This window comes from Notolepis coatsorum, assembly GCF_963971535.1.
Source record: "Notolepis coatsorum genome assembly, chromosome: 18".
Lineage (NCBI taxonomy): Eukaryota > Metazoa > Chordata > Actinopteri > Aulopiformes > Paralepididae > Notolepis > Notolepis coatsorum.
Genome location: NC_140182.1, coordinates 99473159 through 99498838, shown reverse-complemented (window position 1 = coordinate 99498838; position 25680 = coordinate 99473159). Strand labels below are relative to the sequence as shown.

General features: G+C 42.3%; 1 protein-coding gene across 1 annotated transcript in view; it reads right to left on the bottom strand.

The window, feature by feature from the left end:
• kif21a (kinesin family member 21A) overlaps positions 1 to 25680 on the bottom strand; it is a 130039-nt gene that overhangs the window by 20146 nt on the left and 84213 nt on the right. The window contains exons 15-27 of the mRNA XM_084334869.1: positions 25343 to 25542; positions 22086 to 22193; positions 21865 to 21933; positions 19281 to 19420; positions 14837 to 14981; positions 13889 to 14083; positions 13272 to 13373; positions 12785 to 12950; positions 9173 to 9193; positions 8286 to 8343; positions 5981 to 6035; positions 4893 to 5098; positions 4103 to 4225 (exon numbers count right to left, since the gene is read on the bottom strand). Coding sequence (XP_084190995.1) covers positions 4103 to 4225; positions 4893 to 5098; positions 5981 to 6035; positions 8286 to 8343; positions 9173 to 9193; positions 12785 to 12950; positions 13272 to 13373; positions 13889 to 14083; positions 14837 to 14981; positions 19281 to 19420; positions 21865 to 21933; positions 22086 to 22193; positions 25343 to 25542 — 1588 coding nt within the window. The remainder of the gene's footprint in view (positions 1 to 4102; positions 4226 to 4892; positions 5099 to 5980; positions 6036 to 8285; positions 8344 to 9172; positions 9194 to 12784; positions 12951 to 13271; positions 13374 to 13888; positions 14084 to 14836; positions 14982 to 19280; positions 19421 to 21864; positions 21934 to 22085; positions 22194 to 25342; positions 25543 to 25680) is intronic.

Sequence of the window (25680 nt, the reverse complement as noted above, 5' to 3'; positions counted from 1 at the left end):
TTCCCTCCAAATGGCCCAGAACAGATCAGTGGATGTGAGCTTCCCTCCAAATGGCCCAGAACAGATCAGTGGATGTGAGCTTCCCTCCAAATGGCCCAGAACAGATCAGTGGATGTGAGCTTCCCTCCAAATGGCCCAGAACAGATCAGTGGATGTGAGCTTCCCTCCAAATGGCCCAGAACAGATCAGTGGATGTGAGCTTCCCTCCAAATGGCCCAGAACAGATCAGTGGATGTGAGTTTCCCTCCAAATGGCCCAGAACAGATCAGTGGATGTGAGCTTCCCTCCAAATGGCCCAGAACAGATCAGTGGATGTGAGCTTCCCTCCAAATGGCCCAGAACAGATCAGTGGATGTGAGCTTCCCTCCAAATGGCCCAGAACAGATCAGTGGATGTGAGCTTCCCTCCAAATGGCCCAGAACAGATCAGTGGATGTGAGCTTCCCTCCAAATGGCCCAGAACAGATCAGTGGATGTGAGCTTCCCTCCAAATGGCCCAGAACAGATCAGTGGATGTGAGCTTCCCTCCATCCAGCATAAACAATGGACGGTGTGTCAGTAAATAATTAACTATTTATTTCTTGATTATATATGATCATCTTACTCTATCTTATCATTACTTACTATTAACATTACAGCAACATTACACTCCAAAATCCTAGACATGTAACACAATCTGAGAGCCAGAGAAACTCTTGAACCTGGAACACAACCTTAAGCAATGTACCATGTACCTCACCATGGCCAAATTAATGGAAAAGATGTACATCATCTAATTTCCTTCTCTGAATCTTGAGTATTAGCCAGCGTTTGACATGCTCAAGCAGATTTTGGGAGTATAACGGGCCACTGCACATAGACCATGGCAACCTCCAGCTCTAATCGCACTCTCTACGATGCTTCCGTCAATCTGAATTATCTACAGTTATCTGAGCTTCTTATTTCTCCTGAACAATGTCTGCAGTAGAGCCCAGCTACGGTAAATACGTTGCCCTGGTTACAGAGGCGGGTGGTAGTGGAGGAGGGGGCAGGCGGTTAAGCCATGGGGTTTCCAGGGGGCGGGGCTGCAAAGGTAGATAGTAGGGTTGCTCAACATCTATACTTATGCACATATATATTGTGCAGCAATCCTATAGACCACATCTACACGCGCACACTGGAACAATCACACTCACATTCATACAGTAGTCCAATACACAAGGGCAAACATGCAAGTGTGCACACGCTACAATTATAAATGTGTGCACACATGACATGCAAACAAAAGGAATGTGCTATGATGAAATATTAATTGGTACAACTATTCTGACAAATTGTAAAAGTGTTCAGGCTTGCACAAGTCTCAATGTATTACAGCACCACAGAGATTTGTTTTTGCAACAGTCTTTTCATGGGTCTAAATACTAGGGCTGTCCCCGACTAAAGATTTGGATGGTCGACTATGATTGGCCAAAATTTGCCGTTAGTCGACTATTGGTAGACAAAAAAAAAGTATAATATTATTATTATTATTATTATTATTATTATTATTATTATTATTATTATTATTATTATTATTATTATTATTATTATTATTATTTGTATCATTCCATTTGGGCTGTGGGGGTGCTTAATGTCTGAAGGAGTCGACTGAAGGCTTCTTGTCCTCTGCAAAAGCATGCAATTGGTCCACTGATGGATACATCTTGATATTTGTCTAGTCTAGTGTGTTCATTAGATGGGTGAAATCCTCTTTCAGTGCCTCTGTGCCTGTTTTATGCCTCTGGTATGCGTGCCATTAGCGTTAGCCACGCTTCTAGGCCTCTTTTCTTTTGGAAAGAATGATACAAATATTTTTTTTATATATATATATATTTTGTATTCGACTAAGAGGTTGGCTAGTCGACTACGGCTCCTTTCGACCGATTAGTAGACTAATCGACTAATAGGGGTCAGCCCTACTAAAAACACATGTTTAGACAGGCCTTTGGTCATATATAGGCACCCTTTTTTGACCTCACTGTTCCTATAGTTTTTAATTAGTGACTGATGATTTTATTAAAATTATTTTATTCTATTTTATTTTGTTTCACTGTTTTTAACACCTTCGGGGCCAGACCCGAGAAAAGTCGGGTTAACTCGCCATGCTCTGGGTGCCAAACCAGAGAAAATCCGGGTTTTAATCGTTATTTATTTTATTAGCTATATCCATTCATTTTTCATCCATCTAGCCTGACGTTATCATTGGGAATGGGTCTGAGCTCGCAAAGGGCAAATACCGCCGCTAACGCCTCCCGGATGGTATTGCACATCATTGGAATCCCTCTGGCTGGGGCTGTGCATCGATCTAAGAAGTCCGGTCCAGGTTTTACTTCTCGGGCATGCAGTATCGTTATAACAGATGGACTGGAGACACTCGGAGCTGCGTGGATTATGTGTTTTGGACATATAACGTTGGATCAATAAACACGATCAATATTTGGAATGGCGATCAGGAATTGGATGAATCTTTTTGCACTACATCAGATGTGAGGTAAGGAGTCTATGTTACCAATCTTGGGTTAATCCGATGTTTCTTTCACCGCCATCGGAGCGTGTGTGAGGTTCGCGCCAACCAAAGTACGGAGAAGCGATTTTTCAGACCCCGCTTCTGTTCGCGCATTGATGACACATAATATCGATAATCTAGCGTTTTTTTTTTTTAAACTATTCATAAATCAAGCAACAAATGGCACGATTTCTAAGGAAATACATTGAAGCTCGATTTGCTGGAGTTTATTGAGATTAGACAAAACGCTCTAGAAATATATTCATATTCATCACGGTATAAAACGGAAATGTATGTATGAAAAAATTATCTGTTTCATGCATGTTGACTGGAAGCAACTCACTGACTATCAACGTGTTATTTAGATCTATTGCTATTATATTTCATATATTTTAAGCACTCGCAAGTAAGTCCTATCCTACATTGGATAAAGCACTGAAGGGCCATCAGCGCCCTCTGCTGTTGTCCCCCAATGAGTTAACTGCTGTCTGTTGTTGTTGTCATTTATTTCTGAAGCAGGGTCTGAAAAATCGTTTCTTGATGATTTTGTGAAGACACATATGTACATGGTATATTGGTATATACCTTTGATTTGGAAGTATTTGGGGTTTCAGGCGGGCAACCCGAACGATTTGGGCATATTGCATATAACGCGTCATATCTCGCGATCTATGAAAAAAGACTGGATTATTTTGGAAAGGGACAATGTTTAGCGTGTAATAGTGCACAAACTACAGTATGTAGAAATTAACTGGTTAGTCAGTGATGGACTATGAACAATGCCTGTCAAATGAACCATACTATTGTCTCCATAGCTATAATACAGAACACACGATGGGTCTGCAAACATCGCTAAAATGGTAAATAACGCTGGCGCCATTGAGTAAAGATGGGAAAAGAGCGTGACGCTCAATGAGTTAAGCAAGAAATAACTCATTCATAAGGAATGGGGATACATGTACCCTCCCCACCACAGGAATTCAGTGACAGCTCATTTTAAGGAAAGATTAGGACAGCAAATTCGTCAATGTATAAGTTTATATATTGTAAGGCAGCCAGATTTGCAGCAGAGATGAGCAGTTGCAAAGCAAGTTGAACACTGAATTTACTTTCCAAAATACCATGGATATTATGGACTTTTGAAATGATCAGCAAAACTTTAAAGGTGCTATAGATAATGTTTTATGTAGAATAATAAAAAAAATTTAAGAATACATTCACAGAGATTTTAGAAATGTGTGGAATAAATGTATTGCTTTCCCCCCCAAAAAAGCCTATTGATTATTGAATTTGTCATTTAAATGGTTTTTGAGGGTCCAAAATGTATGTTGTTGTTTACATGTTGCATGCATGTATCCCCTCCCATCTAGTGGCTGAATGTTATCTATAGCACCTTTATATTCAGTATAGAACTTGACAGGGCAAAGGCAAACACACCAGGCATAGTATATTGATTTAGTAGACACCACATGCTTTTCTGAGGCAGGAAAACCCACAGGAGGGATATTAGTCAAGTTAGATTAAAATGATTTCACTTTTGGCCTCCGGCCACCAGTTGGCACCAGCTAGCTCTTACTGTTTGATCTCCTTGACCTTTGCCTTGTCGGCTGCTTGCGCCTTGTCATAGGCCTTCCTGCGAGAGAGCGGGGAAGGTTCTGGAACACGCTTTTCTGCCCCTGTAGCAGTTCTGGAGCCGGAACTGATTGTTCCGTTTTGTATCGTTAGCCACAAAACAACACAAAGACACAAAACACAAAGAAATTATAATAAAAAAAACACATGGATGTGAAACTAAAAATTAAATAATAATAACAACACCAATGAGGTGGTGAGCATGCGGTACACATGGAAACATCGTTACCTGACACTTACAGTCCCAAAATAGTAGTTCTTCTTCACCAAGCTGGTGTTTTATAGGACTGTGGACACCGTGTAGCATTAGCTCTACACTGTTGTCACACCAAACACCTGTCCACTGTCTTACTTGCTGAAGGTACAATGTCAGCCAGGTTTCTTTCTCACACAAGTCAAAGTGCGTTTCGGTTTTTCAAGCCAATTCAAAGCCATTACAGACAACCAGTTAGCAGTTAAGCTTTAAAGTGCGCATAAAAAAATCAAAAATGCAGCTGCTATAATGACTGGGGGAGGTTAGCTGTGAGTCACTGTAAAATGAGTATATCTAATAGTCAAATAAAAGTAAATCATTATTTATTTTATTATTTGCCATCTGATATTAGGAGGATTATAGACAACCACCTCAGGCGAAAAAATAATAATTAATAGCGAAGACGGGAGCAGCGATATCGACACCATGCAAGATAATAGCGGTTAGCATGTTAGCTAGCAAGCACCAGGCCTGGACTTACATGCTGCCCATTTTAGAGGAATAGCCAGGGGAGTGCGCTGTGTAGTCCCTTTCCCTGACTGAGGAGCCGGGTGGGTCCACGTCGGGCCCCTCGGGGGTCTCGGCCAGCGGTATCATCGGGCTAGAGAAATCAGCGGTGGGCGTGTCGGGGGCGGAGTCGCTGTTGGCGTACAGTAACTCCATCTGGGTGGTGGTCCTCCTACGAGCCTGCAGACCAAGAAAAAATATAATACATCCACAGAGCTTTTAGAAAGGTGCAGAATAAAAGTTTGATTCTTTTTTAAATTTTAAATTTTATGTGATTAATGAATTTATCATTTAAAAGTGTTTGGTCGATCCAAAATGTATGTTGTTTACGTATCCCCTCCCTACTTCCCATTTCCCCACATGGAATGCACCTGATTGGATAAATTACATGCTGGTGCTCTAGTGCGACATCTAGTGGCTGAATGTTATCTAAAGCTCCTTTATAGGTGAGCTCAGTAACCACAATAACAGTGGTGTGTTGGTGATTTCATACCTGGTTGCACTGTGTTTTAATGACGCCATGCGCTCCCGTGCATGCGCATACATGTTCCCTGGCGCACACACTAAATACAATGCCTAATTGCCTCTAGGAATGGAATGTAACACATTTCATTCACAAGTTTTGAATGAATCTGAGGACGTACACCTGACGACCTGAGCTATTGTTATGCAAAGTAGCCAGGTGGGTACTCTGCGAGTTGGCGCATCAGTCGAGTGCAGCGCATTCCTGTGTGCACGCGCGTGCACATCCGTGCATGTGCATGCGCGTGCTTCTGCTCACAGAGCCGGTTGCTCAGCGTGCAACCCCCGCACCCCTGCTCAACACACGTGTACAATTACATGGAATAAGCACAGTGGTTGAATACTGCACAGTCCTCACTTTTATCGGCCGGCAATGATTACCACATATACTCAACTGTTAAATGACATGCTTATTCCACATAACTGTAAGCGCTTGAGTCTACACGGCCCTTATTCCAAACAACCAGAGTCTACCTTTAATCCCAACAGCTTGCATGATGCATATATAATAAATATATAATAAAACACAACGAGATGTACCTTATTTCTGGTTTTGGTTTCCCCACAGAGTTTCATGAGATCTGATGCCAGGGTACTAGAGGAAATATAAAGTTTTATATATAAATACTTTTAAGCATGAATGAATGAATGAATGAATGAATGAATGAAAACTTTATTTAACAGATTGCAGAATGGGTACAATACAGTACGACTCAATACACACAATTGTTAAGGGGATGCAGACCAGAGAAAGACGTTTGTCTTGTTTACATCAGGGTCCCGCATTTTCAATTCATAGTGACATTTATGACATACACAACATACATGACATTTATGGCATAGGGACATACATGACATACAGGTATTTAGTACTGTTACATTTGTGACATACCGGTATACGATATTCAAATATACAGTACTGTTACCCATAGATCCTGACAGAGTATATGGGGAGGGGACTGTACATTAGGAGGGGGTGGGTGGGTGGGAGAGAAATATACATACGGTGGGGAGAGAATATATACTGTTACATACAGTGGGGAGGAGACTGTACATTTGGAGGGGGTGGGTGGGTGGGAGAGAAATATACATACGGCGGGGAGAGAATATATACATACGGTGGGGAGGAGACTGTCTATTAGGAGGGGGTGGGGGTGGGGGGGTATGGACATTTTTACAGTGGCCAGTTTCGAATTGCAGCCTCCCGTAGGTGCTCTTTAAGAGCGGTTTTGAATGTGGGTAGGGATTCACATTCCTTTACAGCTTTGGGTAGGGCGTTCCACATTGATGTGGCATAATTGCGAAACGTGTTTAGTCCCTTGTTTGAGCCGAATCTGGGTTTAACATGATTTGTTGAGCTTCCTCTGGTGTTGTGGTCGTGGTATTCACTGACCTTTGGGAAGTATTTTGACATGTACATGGGTACCTTAGTCGTATAGTGTATCTTGTAGACCAGGCCCATTGCAAGTTGCTGTACTCTGTCGTCTACTCTAAGCCATCCTAGGTTGTCAAAGTGGGCAGGGGTGAGGTGGGTTCTAGGGGTAAGGTCAAGTAGAAGTCTGACCAGTTTGTTTTGTGATGTTTGTAATCTTGTTTTTAGCGGCTTTGAGGTGCTTTGGTACCATGAGGTGCAAGCATAGTCGTAGTACCCTTGAATGAGTGCTCCTGCCAGAGTCTTCAGGGTATTCTTGTTTACCAGAGAGGAGATCCGGTACAAGAATCTAGTTCGTTAGTTGACTTTTTTTATTACCTTTTGCCATTTTGTCACAGGAAAGATTTGCCTCTAGGATGGAACCTAGGTATCGCTGCTGGCGGGACAAAACCTCATAACTCCATTTAAATTTTTTTCAGAGAATAGACTCTGTTTTACCCAGGTGTAATGATAGTTTGTTATCAGCGAGCCAGGTGCAGATTCTGCCGAGTTCAGAGCTGAGGGTTTTTTCAACCTGTAACTTGTTCTTGTCAGAGACCAGCAGGGCTGAGTCGTCCGCGAACAAGAACAAGTTGCAGTCACAAGCTGACGACATGTCATTTGCATAAATTAGGAACAGTAGCGGTCCTAGTATGCTTCCTTGTGGAACACCACAGCTCACTGTGAGGGGGGGGGGATAGGGTTTGATTGATTGATTGATTGAAAACTTTATTAACAGATTGTAGAATGGGTACAATACAGTACAGCTCAATACACACAATTGTTAAGGGGATGCAGACCAGAGAAAGACTTTCGTCTTGTTTACATCAGGGTCCCCCATTTTCAATTCATCAGGAATTGTACCGTTACCCTCCACCATCTGTTCTCTCCCCTCCAGGTAGGATTGCATCCAGCTCACTGATAAACTATCAAAACCAATTGCCTTTAGCTTGTCAATCAGAATGGAGTGATTGACAGTGTCGAAGGCCTTTTGTAGGTCCAGCATGACCATGCCGCAGTATTTGCCCTGTGTCCACCTCTTGTTTGATGTGGTCGTTCAAATAGAGAAGGCATGTGTCAGTGGAGTGGGATGTTCTGAAGCCAGATTGGAATTCGTAGATTAGATTTTTTTCCGCCAGGTACTTTTCGACCTGTTCATAGACTATTTTCTCCATGACTTTCGAGATGGAGGTAAGAATAGAAACAGGGCGGTAGTTGCCTGGGTCTAATTTGCTGCCCTTTTTGTGCAGAGGGGTGACTCTCGCAATTTTGAAGTCCTTGGGGACGTGTCCCTGTTTTATGGAGAGGTTTATTATGTGTGTGATGACTGGGGTGATGGCGGCTGCTGAGTCTCTGAGGAATTTGGAGGGGATGTTGCAGACATAATACATACTGTATAGGTGTTCCATAAACAAAGTGGGTAACTCTACTCACCTTCCCTCTGCAGAAGGACTCTGGGCAGACTCATCACTGCTGCTGTCGTCCCCGTTTTCTGTCAAATCAGAACACCAAAATTTCTTTTTTAGCTACTTAACATTTATTTGGCTCTTAGGGTGAGATTACTACTCACTAAACTAATTTATTATTTTCTGAAGTCCAAAATACTTTCCTTTTTTTTGGCCCAATGTCACTACAGGCTATGAATCTTTATATATCTTTTTTTAATTAATGTTTATTATTGTTGATCTAAGTGGATGTGATAAAAAGATGAAAATGAGGAAAGCAGATGAGGACGATGTCAGCGCAGCGCCATGCCGTTTTAAGAGAGAACCTGGTCCTTGTTCCACTCAAATGAGGTTCAGGTGGATCGAAAAAGATGTCAGAGAGGTCAGATGAGAAGGGTTATCATATAAAGAGAGGTGGGGGAGGGGGGGGGGGCAGTGTGAAAGACCCGATATGAGACAAAAAAAAGGTCATGAAAGGTAAGAGGAATCATTAGTCCATTGCTCCCAGGGGTGCGGTTGACCTACAGGGGTGTCCGACAAAGAGATGAAACATCCATGTTCTACCATGGTCCTGCCAAAGGGTCTGGAGTTAGCTATAGGGTGCTAAAGCGTGGTGGCTGTAACACATGGCTGAGCTAAGGAGGGAGGGAGGGAGGGAGGGAGGGAGGGAGGGAGGGAGGGAGGGAGGGAGGGAGGGAGGGAGGGAGGGAGGGAGGGAGGGAGGGAAGTGTCAGCGGACAGATGGAAGGGAGGTCTGCTGCATTAACACCTCATGCACCTGGTCATGTTGTTATGTTGTTCAGTTAGTTCCAAGTGTGGGAGGGGGGGGACCATGCATTCAGCACATAGATAGGAGTCTAATGTGTTGTCACTTACCCACTGGCATGTTACCTAGCTCTGTAAAAACAAACACAAATCAAGGCAACGTGGGAGGAGGGGGGTGGGGGAAAAAAAGGCAACACACAAAATCAAAAACCACATTCCCCCAAAACTCTACAACACAAAACAAAAGAAAACAGTTCTACAGCTGCTGTAAACACGGCGTGCTCCTGGATCGAGACTGGCACAAATACAAGTCTATTACCAACCTATTTAACCCTTTATAGTAGGATAGTGAAAGGGTTAACCTTCTGTAGAGCGGTAGTGAAAGGGTAGGGCCCTACGCAATCCGCGATCCCGCAATCTCGGAGGATTTCACAGAATTAAGATATTATCGCGGTATTATTCTGAATTATCGCGGACTGGCGTGGAATTTGCTTAAAACTTTTTTAAATTACATAAATCGGTTTTCATATAAATCAATCTTCACTATGACTTTGAAACGGTGACGCGGCACGGTCTACGGAGACGCCCAGAAATGACAGCTACCAAATCCATTCCGAGACAACGGACCCAGTAGGCTACTTTGTTGGTGGTGTGAAAATATGCAGAGAAACATTAATATACCGTAAATTTCGGACTATAAGCCGCACGTTTTTTCCCCATTTTTCGACCCTGCGGCTTATATAACGGTGCGGCTTATATGTGACTCGACATGACCAAACCCGAAAATGTTAAAATCTAAATATTGCTTTTTTGACTGCATAGAAATGTTATTTATCTGTTCCCTTATTTGCTCAACTTAATACAACTTGTAAATGAGTTAATTCTTGTTATTTGTCCGACAGTATTGTGTCCCAATGCTAATTACATATGGTAATTAAACATTAAAACACCTGCGGCTTATAGTCCAGTGCGGCTTATATATGTACACATCATTCAATTTAGCTGCTGCGGCTTATAGTCAGGTGCGGCTTATAGTGCGAAAAGTACGGTATTTGGAATCGTTTGTGTTAAATTGTCATTTTCTTGCATGAACCTTTAACCTCTTAACACTTTGAGTGCCAGCGACGTGTAATGTCGTCTTTTCATGCCCCCCGTTGAGTGCCGACGACGCGAATTGTCGTTTGATTTTTTTTATTAGCGATCTGAATTCATATTTCATCAACAGAGTCTCCCGTTGGTACAGCAGACCCTCTAGGAGCTCAGATGGGAAAATACCGCCCCCTATCGTCTATCCCTGTGTAACTGCAGGCCATTCGATTATACTGGTGGATCTGTGTGGGGGGAGCCAACTGGCTCCATTATGCTGGCGAGGGATCTGATGAACATGGAAGTGATCGAGAGTTGGAAAGCAGCCTGGAATATATATTTACAGCAGCCAATAATCAATCAATAAATGCGATCGATATTTGGAATGGCGATCAGGAATTGGAATAATCTTTTTGGAGATCATCTGATCTAAGGTAAGGAGTCTATGTTACCAGTTTTAGGATAATCAGAGCTGTATTCACTGAGATAACAGCGTGTCCCGTATGTGTATATGTGTGTGTGTGTGTGTGTGTGATGTTGAGGAAATGAGGTAATAGATTTCTCAGCTCGCTTCTATAGCGTGCATAAGTACACATATACTATCGATAATCTAGCGTTTATTTGAAAACGATTCATAAATAGGCCGACAAATAACAACGTGTCTAGTGTATTCGAGAATATTCCAATAAATGCCGTTTATGAGGGAATTTTTCTATTTTCCGGAAATTTTCTAGAAAACTATAGCTTTTCGAAATGCTATAAAAATGATATGAACCGATTAAAAAACAATCCGTTTCGACAATGTTGACTGCAAACAAGTCATTGATAAGCGACGGGCAGATTAGACACATAGCCATAATTTAAAACATAGATTAAGTGTTTTTAACGCTAACATTGAAGTGGATGATGTCATTCAAGGGGGTAAAAAGGAAAACACGAAGTGTTAAGCCCCGAGCGGTCCGGTACCGGACCGACAATGACATCAAGCCATAAATCCATCTCTACAGAATGTACGTTTTTTTATTTTATTTATGTAGCCAAGAGTAAAGACACTAACCCTGTCAAAACAGCAGTCAAAGTGTATATTTTCAGCACTACGTTTGTTTACCAATGATTTGAACTGTTATTAGTGAAATATAAGATTATAGAAATCTCAGGGCATCTTGTCGGAAAAAGGCGAGGATTGATCCAAGGATTTGGCGCAACCTAACTTGAGTGTAGTCTTTTGAGAGAAGCGACCCAACCTAACTTGAGTGTAGTCTTTTGAGAGAAGCGACCCGGGGCTTTCGATGGGCTTTCGAATAAAATAAAATAAAAACTACACATCGCAGCTCACGCCAGCCCCTGTCAATCATCTGACTTCTAGATCTAGTTTTTTTTTATTTCTCTTATTTTTCAGGATCATATCCCACAAACCTGAACGTTATTGCTATAAAACAGAACACAGTTGGTTTCTCTACCTTTCTGTGAACGTCTAGCAAAAAAACGGCATTGTAATCTGATGAAAAATGGCAGAGAAATTTACATTATAAAAAAGTAACTGTACTTACAGTAGATTTCATTTACGGTTTGTAAATCACGTACTGTACGTTCAGTACTGTATATAGATTTTTTTGTACACGTGATCTCAAGAAGGTGCTGAATGAGCTCAGTGGCAATGTTTCATGTCATTTTCCGAAAATAGGGCTAGGGAAGGAAAGGAATTTGAAAGAACATTTTACGGTTTCTTTTTTAATTTCTTAATTATTATTTTGTATTATTTAACTATTTCATTATTATTTAGTTACTGCACTGCACTGGCAGTTGAACTGCATTGAACTGAACTGTTATTATTAAAGTTAGTTAAAAACATAATTTTGTATTGTTTTTTTTTTTGTTAAATCCAAAGGAAAAGAAATTAAATCAGAGAAATCCGAAAACAGGAAAATCTTTATCTGAGAAATAAGAAAACAGGAAAATTTATATCCAAAAACAGGAAAAAATTTAAACGGATTTCATAGGGCCCTAAAAGGGTTAACCTTCTGTCGTGTGGTAGTGAAAGGGTTAACATTTTGTAGTGTGGTAGTGAGAGGGTTAACATTCTGTAGCGTGGTAGTGAAAGGGTTAATATTACAATTGTTATTGTACATGGAGCATGGAGAAATTGGGTGTGTTTATCATCTACTGTAGATTCAGCATTGTAGCCAAAATTATTTACGGCCTTCAATTGATTTTCTAAAAAGGAACTTTACATCAAATTACTTTGTACCAGATTAAAATAGACCAGGATAATTACTATGGCTTTTAATGCTTACACCAGTATCCATACAGGAGCAGGCAACAGGCAAGAGCAACTCTATAGGCCCGGTCATGCAATCAATCAGTCACCCAGAGCCTGGTTCTGGAAGCCCAAAACAGGTGATTAACAAGAGTGTCAAACTAATAATTTCCATACCGATAGAGGTGGAGCATTCATTGAAGATGGCATTATGCTTCCATATCTACAGTAAACACTCAACAGCAGTTTCTACTCCACAGTAAAGGAGCCTCCAGGAGCCGGGCTGGGTGAGCTATACAGCTAGTGGCCTGAGCCTGGGTGCATTCTGTATCTCCTCTACTGTCCAGTTCCAGCGTAGTGGCAGACAGGGGGAGGGTTACCTTGCAGAGCGTTCCCCAGCAGGGCATCCAGCTCGGGGTTGAACTCTGCCTTCTCCTTCAGCATGTGGAAGAGGAGCTGGTTCTGGGTGGCGCTGGTGATCTCCGTCTGCTTCAGCCTGCCCTCCATCACCTTCACCTGGGACTCCTTCTGGGCTGCCTGCAGACCCTGAGGCCCCCCGAGGACAGCGGGCATTAATGGGGCATGAAATTAAATGATCCATATACGTAAAGGTTGGGGTTCATTTAAGAGTCGATCACTTCAAAATGTTTAAAAGAAATTGTCAGTTTATGACATGGCCTTCATCCTCAATTATGTGTTTATTTAGTATTTTGGGGTTGGTGACTCCCACTGGAACCAATGTAGAGTAGATTATATTAAATACAGAGAAGTATTTTCTCAACTCAGCGCCTACGGAAATTGGTGCAATGCAATTACATGTACAATAGTGGTATTTTCCACAGCACTGAATGTAGAATTTTAAGTTACCTTGTTGATGGCCATGGACATGAAGTGATCCAGCAGGAAGCGAGATTCTGTCAGGGTGCAGGAGCCAATCACAGCGGAGATGTCCACTGTGTCTCCTTCCTCCTGGAAATGCACTCAGTGTGAGGGACAGTCCCACTGAACTATATGATCCATATAACTGAATTAAAGGATACTCTCAGGATCATGCAGAAAGTCATGACCACCAGAATCTTCAGCTTTGTGAAGTGATAAGAGATAACCCTCAGACAAACGTACTAGAAGTCCATCTCAGGGGTTTGAAATCTTCAAAATCACCAAATATACTGTATGCACATTAGACAGACCCAGGACCCATATCAGACTATGAAGACCCTGAAAACCCTTCTCATATTTTGTACCCAATTTAGTCATTATGTGTGTCACAGTCCTGGTTGTTATACTACCCTCTTCTGCAGGTATAAATAACGTGCTTTATAAATATACCGGTATTTGACTCGACAGTTAACCCATTTCAAACGCTGCCCTCTTTTACTGATCCTCCAATCACAACTGTTGCTTTCCTTGGACAAAAAGCAACAGTTGTGATTGGAGGATCAAGAAAAGAGGGTGACGTTTGAGACAAGTCTACTCCGTCTCACCTTGGCCTCCTCCATCTGCATGATGTTGGCCTGGCACTCGGCGATGCTGTCGTTGATGTAGTCGATGTTGGCCGTCAGCGCATCGACTTCCTCGTTCAGGGAAAGAGCCGCCTTCTCCGCCTCCGGCCCCTCCCCCGCCAGCCTGTCCTTCTTCCTGATGACCTTCTCCTTGCGCTTGGTCAGCTCCTCGCGTTGCTATGGAGACGAACACAACATAACTAGATTAAGCACGCAAGAGTCGTATCATCTTCATTCGGTATCTTCATCTTCGATGGTTCAACCATTTGATCTTCATTTAGCAAAGGTCTTTGATGCGTGTACCATTAAGAAATTACACCTGTGTATCTTGGCTGACATGTAGAAATTAGGGGTGGGAATCGCCAGAGACCTCACGATACGATCGCGATACTTGCGTCACGATACGATAGTATCGCGATACTAAATATATCGCGATACGCTGAGTATTGCGAATTTCTTATTTAATAATTTTTTTAAATTTAATTTATTACCTTTTTTCCACTGCAAAGTAAAACTTTGTCAACATGTTTTATCTAATAAAATAAAGTTCAGTCTGTTCATCTCACTTCAATAATTTTTATTGCAGAACATGGTATTTTCTCAAGCAGACAGATGTCAACACTGTAATCTGTGTTGCATGTACCTGACAAACTGAACTGTTTGTATTACAGTCATATTCCAACTTAACTAAATGCACATGTGTGTGTGGACTACTGTACTATTACAGGTATTGAAATGAACAATGCAACTTCCTTATACAAAAAAAAATATATATATATTTCTTTTAATGAATAATTAAATATTGATACTTGGCGTCCCTGTATCGATACAGTATCGCCACGCAAAGTATCGCGATACTACTACGTATGGATTTTTTCCCCCCACCCCTAGTAGAAATACACAAAGCCCGGTGCTGCGGTGAGCCTGTACCTTGAGCAGGCGGTTCATGTCCGCCTCCATGTTGGAGATGGTCATTCTCTGCATGATGACGTCAGACACGCGTCGCTCCAGAGACTGCCACTTTACCCTGGCCACTCTGGTGGAGTAGATACCAGCTGAGCGCCTGTAGGACAACCTGCACACAACAGGGTGGGGGGTCAGTTCACTTTCCATTCAGTCAGTTCAAGATGTAAACATGTATTTACTAAGGCTGTCAATCGATTAAACTATTCAATCTGATTAATCGCATGATTGTCCATAGTTAACTCGCGATTAATGGCAAATTTATCGCATATTTTTATCTGTTCTAAATCTACCTTAATTAAACGGATCTTTTTCAAGTTTTAATACTCTTATCAACATGAGTCAACAAATGCTTGATTTATGCAGACATTTAACACAAAAGGATGACCCTCATGCAATGCAAATTTGCATCAAATTCAAAACAGAGTGATGCACAAAATAACTTAAAGGCCAACCTCTAGGTTAAACCCTACTGATCAATTATGGGTAGTTTACATCATTGGTATCTAATTTCATTATTTATTTTTTTCCATTTGACACCGGAAATGCCACTCTGAAAGAGTTAAAAAGGTCCACGCACGAATAACATGCACGCGCGAATCAAAAAAGCGTATCAAACGCCGACGTCACAACAGGTCAACAGGTGCATATTAATGAGCCGAATCTAAAAGCTTATCAGACGCTAGCACCTAGCACGGCCGTGACGTCACTTCAGGAAACGTATGCCTTATGTCCGTCCGGGTCATAGTACTAGATCAATGGTGGCTCACTCGGTGCATCACAGTTAGCCTATATCTCCACCGTCCCTGCTACACGCAGTCGGGACCACTACACTCACTGACGTTAGCCTATAGCCCGCCGTCCCTGCGGGTGGTTCTCTCCTCTTTGTGTGCCCCCGTCCCCGCGGAGGAGCTTGTGGACTCGACAACAGCGGCGGCGGCAGGGCGCCGGAGCCCGCAGCGCTAGTTAGCTCATAGCTATCGTGTAACACTAGCCTTTGCGGGCTCGGGCGCCCTGCGGCTGCCGCCGCCGTCGCGTCCATGGGCCCCCCGGCAGGGCACCCGTGGGGACGGGGTGTACAGAGAGGAGAGAACCATTTTGGGTCGGCCGTTCATGCCGGCCAGCGAGCCGGATGTCGGGATATGTTGTTAGCACAATAGCTACCAAGCTAAGCTATGTTATCTACTAACGTTATAAACACAATATGTGTACAACGACACAATGATTTACATTATTACAAATATGGTAACGTGGTTGTGGCTTTTACAAATAGTGGTTAGCTTTAGAGATGGATGGATGGCTATAATCACGGAGCAATAGTGAGGTGAAACAGATACATTTCCATTCGGCTAGTAGTAGCAAGCATATCTATGGTAGCAAGGCTCTCTGCCTGCCACTAGCTGTGTGACTCTCAGCGCCCCCTGGTGAGCCCCCTGTTGTCCTGCACCTGTTGTGACGACATTACACACGCACATTATGAATCATTGATTAAAATATGCACGTGCGTGGTGATTGTGTTGGGCAGACAAAATGTTTGATAAAAACGCTAAAACTGGGTCAATTTCAATACTTTTTTTCCCCTTCTTCATGAAAGCCACTGTTGGCCTAGTCCACATTGTTTATTGAACAAAAATACAACGTGGAGGTTGACCTTTAAAAGAAAATAATAATTTAAAACAATGAATAAAGTGTGCATGAAATAAGAGGGGAAAGAAAACGTTAGGAACTTGTTACATTCACCCACACAAGGGTCTCTCTCGCTCTCTCTCTAAAACGTTAATCGTGTGTTAATAAAAATAGTGGCGTTAAAAGAATGGTGCGTTAACGCGTTAACTTTGACAGCCTTAGTATTTACTGATAACAGATATTTCATTATCAATGATTTATTAATAGTACTAATAAATAGTTGGATATGATAATCTTCTGATGAAGGTTTTCAGTGTTTGGAAAAAGATAAAATATTATAAAAAGATTATATACAATCGAATATATATATATATATATTCGATTGTATATAATCTTTTTATAATATTTTATCTTTTTCCAAACACTGAAAACCTTCATCAGAAGATTATCATATCCAACTATTTATTAGTACTATTAATAAATCATTGATAATGAAATATCTGTTATCAGTAAATACTAAGGCTGTCAAAGTTAACGCGTTAACGCACCATTCTTTTAACGCCACTATTTTTATTAACACACGATTAACGTTTTAGAGAGAGAGCGAGAGAGACCCTTGTGTGGGTGAATGTAACAAGTTCCTAACGTTTTCTTTCCCCTCTTATTTCATGCACACTTTATTCATTGTTTTAAATTATTATTTTCTTTTAAAGGTCAACCTCCACGTTGTATTTTTGTTCAATAAACAATGTGGACTAGGCCAACGGTGGCTTTCATGAAGAAGGGTATATGTGTGTCACAGTACATTGTGTAAGAGATCAGCAAACTCTAGACCAGGGCCCTCATGCATCAACGTGGACGTAGAACTTGACCTACTTCCACACGTAAGCACGGAATGTAGAACTAGCGTACGCACAGGGAAGTCGGCATTCATCACACGTGCGTACGCAGGCTCTATGCCCTGCCGTGTTGATGAATACCACTTTGTTCTACCGTCAATGCTCGTGCATGATTATCCATATATGGTCATGAAAATGAGGAAACCCCCCCCATGGGATGTGAAATAATGGACCGACCCGAGCGGGACTCCGAGAAACTCCACGGAGAATTCACTGCTGTCGAACCAAGAAGACACTATCGCGTATTATGATTTATGGGATAAATAAAAGGCGGACTTGTAAACGGTGATGTCAGATATCAACGGCTCCCTAAGACCATTGCTGCAATTCTGCCTGGACAGCTCAAAATACTAATAAAGACCGTTCGTTGACCACTGTTTGGCGTTGGTTGTGTGTCATTATAACCGTGCTGTAATATGAATGCCTTTATTAGTTGTGTTCGATTGGCTATATGATTTTTAGAGGCATCTATTTTGTTGTCGGCTAATAAAGACCGCGCTGGAATATGACTGCCTTTTCCCGTGTTGTTTGATTAATACCCACGGATTAAAGTTCTCCTCAATTCTATTCCAAATCGCAATGGATCTCCCGTCAATTTTCTACCTGCTGCATATGATTTCTAGAGGCATACTACAATCTATTTTGATGTCAGTATTGGGTAGCCTATATAAACAATATAATACGAGAGCATATACAAGAACAATGAATCTCACTGCATGTATGATGTATCCTGCCTTTCAATACATGAACTTGAATTCCATCATGTTTGTGTGCGGGACTCAAGGCTGCTGTCACAATGGGTGGTACCGCCGTACAGTAATAATAACAGTCCACACAATATCACGATCCATGCCATAGCCTATGTTCCATTAGGACATGATCCGTGACGACAAATGTTCTAGAATGTTTGATTAAGATATCATACTCTGACAGCATGCCTATGAGCAACAAAAACGCGAACTTGAATCCCATCATATAGTCTGTCCACTATCTGCATGGTGTCATTGCAATGCGTTTTCTATTCTTTCTTGTACAGTAAAAAGGGGGAAGAACACTATATTCATATGACTTATTCTGCTTACAGCTTCGAAATTCCACTTGTTTCGTTTAACGTAAAGCCTTTTAAATATAATCAAAACGTTCCCGTGTTTCGGCGGTCTGTGCGCAAAATAATAACGAGTTGAGCTTTATGATTTATGATGAATTGAAAATGGGGGACCCTGATGTAAACAGGACGAAAGTTGGTCTGCATCCCCAATTAACAATTGTATGTACTGAGCTGTACTTTACTGTACCCATTCTGCAATCTGTTAATAAACTTTTCAATCAATCAATCAATCAAGCTACGCGGAGCGCAGTCAGTCAGTAGCCTACACCCCGTATATTCCGATAACGCTATATAAACCATGCTGCATTCATTCTGAGAGAAAGATCTATTATTCCAAATGCTATTTATAGGGTTTTGACCATAATTACACTACTGTTGCTATCTTACAATGAACTATAATGAACTACGGTTCATACAGAACATCCAGTGTTATTATGCACAGAAGCTCATTTCCTTGTTGTAATAATATATTCTACCACTGGGCGCGAGGTACGCCAGGTCTGACCTGTGCGTAGATGTAAGCACGGAGTCAAGTTCAAATCGAAATTGATGAATCCCACTCTTTGCTTAGAAATGATCGTACGCACAGGGTAAGCACAGATCTGTGCGTAGAACACGTTGATGCATGAGGGCCCTGGTTAGCTAGGTTTCTACTCTGCTGTTTCTACTCTGGGACAGGTTGAGGCTAAATGTACAAAATATATAATATTAACAAAAGTGCTGTGTTGAATCTCTGTACCCCTAATATGCACACACACCTACATACAAAAGAACTCACCTGGTCCCATTGGGCGCAGCATTGCCGGGGGAGTTGAGGCGTCCAGAGGGAGGTCTGTGGGAGGAGTCCTGGACAGGGTCTGGGACCTTCCTACTGACCTTCCCTGAAGTGGGTCTGGCCTGCCTCCTCAAAGCAGTCACCTGACACACATGGCGGTGGACACATAGTTAAAAGACTACAGGTCAACAGACACACAGACACCAGGGCTCATGATAGGCCGGTAATTGCCGGTTTTGACAGTTTTTTTATGGTCAAAACCGGAAAATGTAATTCCCTCCGGACATTCGGGCCGGTAAAAAAAAAGATAAAAAAACCGCTGCATTTGTATTGATTATTCTAGTCTGAAAGGTGTTTTATTTTGAAAAACTACCGGATTTTCTCCGACGTAACCTCTCTCGCCTGTGCCTCTTCAACAGGTGACTCGCGCCAAGTCTCCTCTGCATAAATCAAATGTTATGACGAAGTAAAGTCACGTTACTAAGTACCCTCTGTGTTGGATTAATTTATTATCGTTATATCGCCTGATTAACCAGTTAAGGATATAAGAAATTGAGGATGAGGACGACAGCTCTAATGAGGCAATGAACACCACGATCACAACACCAGAGGGAGCTCCACAAATCATGTTAAACCCAGATTCGGCTCAAACAAGGGACTAAACACGTTTCGCAATTATGCCACATCAATGTGGAACGCCCTACCCACAGCCGTAAAGGAATGTGAATCACTACCCACTTTCAAAAACACTCTGAAAGAACACCTACGGGAGACTGCAATTCAAAACTGGCCCCTACAAATGTCCTAACCCAGTTGTACAGTAAATGACAAAGTATGGCTTCGTCAGTATTCCAATGTACAGTACAAACTTTTCAATCAATCAATCAATCAATCAATGAAACCTTCAAAACTGCTCCGGCACATCGAGACCAAGCACCCTGGATTAAGAGAGAAGCATTTGGAGTTTTTTGAAAGAAAGAAACGTGAGCAAAGAACGGGACCAATATATGGGACCATCTTGTTGCAGAGAAACAAACCCAGGGCTCCCACTGATTCTGCGTTATGGTGAGTTGTATATTTAATTTAACTATAATACGCTGAATTCCATATAAATCGATAGTTTATTACGGAGCTGCCACACCTTGAAGTCCGTGAAAATAATGCCAACATTAAACCGGTCCGCGGTGCAAAAAAGGTCGGGAACCCCAATCCATCCGCTGTAGGCTAATAGGCCCATTTAATCTTAATATTATTCCCTTATTTTCAAATCGTTTTCAGTCCAAAATATAATACTACGCTGTAACATATGTTGTTATTGTTAGGCTACATCATTAAATGCACCTGCCTGCTGTCGTTCATGCATTGAAAATAGATATGGCTGTTTTTTTTATCATTTGTCCGACAAGCTGTAATCATTCCAGACATTCTGGCCGGCAGTTTAAAATCCTAACGTGACCCCGGACACACACACGCACACGCACACACACACGCGTGCTGGGTGCTACACCTGGAGGAGACGAGTGATGTAGATTAAATATTTTAGTTTTTTTGGAAAGGTTAACAAGCTTTTGGTTTGCTCGGTTTCAACATCATACCACAACATTTCAACCTCTGTCCTCTGTCTGTTTGACTAAAATACCATGTCCTTTAACATTGGCACCCTTTAGGGCGGCTACGTGGCGTAGTGGGCAAGGCGCTCGCCACAAATGACGGAGACGCTGGGCTTGCCTGTTCGAGCCCAGCGCTCCACATTGCTTTCAGTTTAGCTGGCCATCCGTACTAATACACATTGGCCGTATTAGGGGGTGGGAAACTGATGGGTGGGGATCGGGCGTTGTGGACAGCGACTCCTACAGGTCGGTTGGTGCGCCTGCGCAGTAGAATCAGGAAGTGTCGGGGGCAGCGTGAGCCTCCCACGCGTTACTCCTCGCCACTGAGAGATCGAGCTGCGCAGGTGAAAAGATGCGACTGCTGTTACCTCAAGTACCGGAGGGGACTTGTGCTATGTATGACTTAGTCCACATTGCAGCCGGCTTGTGGGAGGCATGAAACAGCGTTCGTGACAGGGGAGGGTTGAAGTGGATGATACGAAATTGGGATGGGAGAAATATATAGAAAAAAAATGGGAGAAAAAGTGGATAAAAAAAATGGCACCCTTTAATAACCAAATTGCACACATTTGAACTGCAGAGATGGACTGTCCAATTAGAAAATATATGTAAATGCAAAACTGATTTAAAATACGACAGCAAACCATTAGCAAATAGCTATTTTCTTTTACTTCTAGTCCAATTTATATTTCCTACGTATAAGAGTATATACGTGGCCTGTGAGCCACTTTACCTTAGGCTACAGGAGTGCTCGTTATAACCAAGACTTCTGGGATACACATGGAAACCAAAATGTCTACAACTAAACAAACTATCAAAATGTTATATGATATGAGAGAATAACTGGAATTACAGTATCAACAACTATAAATTGTATCAACACAATATTTTCATAATTATCTTTACTCGGACTAAGTTTTGTCTGAGCTTTGTGCTGTATGTCTTCATCATGGTATGAATCTAAAGTGACTGCTCACCTCCTCCGTCTTTCTCCTCAGAATCAGCTCCTGCTGCCGCTTCTGAGCTTCTAGTAACTTCAGTTGGTGCTAAAGAAGAACCATCGACAGTACAGTGTCACTAAAATTAATTAGACATCTTAATCACAGGAGTGGTGTTTGGAGGTGTTTGGAGGACTTATCAGATATCATTACAGTCAATAAAAATAAAATGGGGGTCAGGGAGTACCCCTGACACTAACCTCCTGTTTGCGTTGGTCCTTTTTCAATGTGGCAATTTCTCTGTTCCTGCGAGACTCGTTCATCCTGTTCCTCTCCTGCTGCTCCTTCATCTGCTTCATCAGGCGAACCTGGGACAACCATAATGAATATTACCGTAATTTTCGGACTATAAGCCACGCCTTTTCCCCCATTTTTCGACCCTGCGGCTTATATAATGGTGCGGCTAATCTATGGAGTTTTACAGCTAACGGCCACTAGGGGACCTCCTAAATCTATGGATTTTACAGGTTACAGTCCACCACCTTTAACTCTCACTCGCTCTTCTCTCACAGGCACACAGCTGCTGCAGCAGTGCATGCCTTGCCCCTCCTCCTCCCCCTCACAGACCCATGTCAACAAACCCTTACGGCAAGAGTCAAGTGCATGAGCAGCTCAGAGCTCCTCTTTCAACATAACTGAAGCATTAAACAAAATGGCCCAGTCAACTATTCACTTTAGTTTAATACATGAGGTATTGTCTAATGTTATCTAGCTGGCTAGCTACTGATAGCTCCTGATATCAACGTCTGATATCAGGTTGGCATTGGTTTTCGCAGGTGCTGGCTAGCGTTGGCTAACTAGCTATTGTTGTTCCGTGAGCTAACGTTAGCTACCTAGCTAACGTTACTGTTTAAACAAAATGACCCAGTCAACTATTCACTTTAGTTTAATACATGAGGCATTGTCTAATGTTATCAAGCTGGCTAGCTACTGATAGCTCCTGATATCAACGTCTGATATCATGACAACATCCCCTCCAAATTCCTCAGAGACTCAGCAGCCGCCATCACCCCAGTCATCACACACATAATAAACCTCTCCATAAAACAGGGACACGTCCCCAAGGACTTCAAAATAGCGAGAGTAACACCCCTGCACAAAAAGGGCAGCAAATTAGACCCAGGCAACTACCGCCCTGTTTCTATCCTTACATCCATCTCGAAAGTCATGGAAAAAATAGTATACGAACAGGTCGAAAAGTACCTTGCGGATAAAAATCTAATCTACGAATTCCAATCTGGCTTCAGAACATCCCACTCCACTGACCCATGCCTTTTCTATTTGAACAACCACATCAAGCAAGAGGTGGACGCGGGCAAATACTGCGGCATGGTCATGCTAGACCTACAAAAGGCCTTCGACACTGTCAATCACACCATTCTGATTGACAAGCTAAAAGCAATTGGTTTTGATAGTTTATCAGTGAGCTGGATACAATCCTACCTGGAGGGGAGAGAACAGATGGTGGAGGTAAACGGTACCCTACCCCCCCCCCCCCTCACAGTGAACTGTGGTGTTCCACAAGGAAGCATACTAGGACCACTACTGTTCCTAATTTATGCAAATGACATGTCGTCAGCTTGTGACTGCAACTTGTTCCTGTTTGCGGACGACTCAGCCCTGCTGGTCTCTGACAAGAACAAGTTACAGGTTGAAAAAAAACCCTCAGCTCGGAACTAGGCAAAATCTGCATATGGCTCGCCGACAACAAACTATCATTACACATGGGCAAAACAGAGTCCATTCTCTTCGGTTCAAATAACAAACTCAGCAAGACTGACAGCTTCTCAGTTACAGTGGGTGACAATATTGTCACAAGGAAAGATGAAATTACCTACCTGGGTTCCATCCTAGAGGCTAATCTTTCCTGTGACAAAATGGCATCCAATGTAATAAAAAAAGTCAATCAACAAACTCGATTCTTGTACCGGATCTCCTCTCTGGTAAACAAGAATACCCTGAAGACACTGGCAGGAGCACTCATTCAAGGGTACTACGACTATGCTTGCACCTCATGGTACCAAAGCACCTCAAAGGCACTAAAAACCAAATTACAAACATCTCAAAACAAACTAGTCAGACTACTGCTTGACCTGACTCCTAGAACCCACCTCACCCCTGCACACTTTGCCAACCTAGGATGGCTTAGAGTAGACGACAGAGTACAGCAACTTGCAATGGGCCTGGTCTACAAGATACACTACACGACCAAGGTACCCATGTGCATGTCAAAATACTTCCCAAAAGTCAGTGAATACCACGATCACAACACCAGAGGGAGCTCCACAAATCATGTAAAACCCAGATTCGGCTCAAACAAGGGACTAAACACGTTTCGCAATTATGCCACAACAATGTGGAACGCCCTACCCAAAGCTGTAAAGGAATGTGAATCACTACCCACCTTCAAAAGCACTCTCAAAGAACACCTACGAGAGACTGCAATTCAAAACTGGCCCCTACAAATGTCCTAACCCAGTTGTACAATAAAGACCAACCTCCTCCAATGTACAGTTTCTATGTCAAATGTACAGTGTCCCCCCCCCCCCTACCCAACGACCCCCCCCCCCCACCTCCAATGTACAGCCCCACCCCACCTACCCAACCTCCTCCAATGCACAGTTTCTATGTCAAATGTATATACACTCTTTTTTTGGATTTTTTTAGTATCACAAACAGTACTGTATTTGAAAATCTGGTATGTCATAAATGTATAGATGTAGCAGTACTGTCTATCTGTATGTCGTGTGTGTCATATGATGAATTGAAAATGGGGGACCCTGATGGAAACAAGACGAAAGTCTTTCTCAGGTCTGCATCCTCTTAACAATTGTATGTATTGAGCTGTACTGTACTGTACCCATTCTGCAATCTGTTAATAAACTTTTCAATCAATCAATCAATCATATCATCAGTTTGGCATTCGTTTTCGCAGGTGCTGGCTAGCGTTGGCTAACAAGCTATCATTCCATGAGCTAACATTAGTACCTAGCTAACGTTACTGTTTAAACAAAAATGTTAATAAATGGGAGCTTCCTCAAACAGCCATCTCTTTCCCGACAATCCCCTCTGTGCACGAACCCTTACATATGGTAATTAAACATTAAAACACCTGCGGCTTATAGTCCAGTGTGGCTTATATATGTACACATCATTCAATTTAGCTGCTGCGGCTTATATTCAGGTGCACCTTATAGTCCGAAAATTACACATTCAATATATTATATTTTATTCATATGTGTTTTATGTATATTGTAAGTATGTAAGCATATCCTGTTTTATTAGCCAGTGATAACAAACCTTTCAGTGTCATAATGTTGTTGTTTTTTCCAAGAGGGAGGAAACAGTAGTTTATGGTTGGAACAACCTTGCATCTCCACGACAGGACAGTATCTCCAAGACAGTATCGTCACACACGATGACCAACAGACCAACACGGGAGTGACCGACCAAGTACCTTCGTTTTCTTCATTTCAGTCACATCCATCTGGAGCTTCTTCAGCTGCCTCTCGTACTGCGATTGGTTCTTCAGCAGGCGGGCGTGTTCCTTCTGAGCCGACTGCAGCTTCAGGAGCTCCTTGTTCATGACGCTCAGCCTCTTCTCGTACTCCACCTTGATTTTGCGAGCCTTGTCCTCTGTGCCAGTTTCAATTGAACCTGGGTCACAGTGGAGAAAGAATAGACCTAACAATTAGGACAAAAAGCAACCAATATGGCACTCGAGAGTAGGGTTGGGCATCGTTTGGATTTGAACGATTCCGGTTCCGATTCCTGTTCTAAACGATTCTCGCTTCC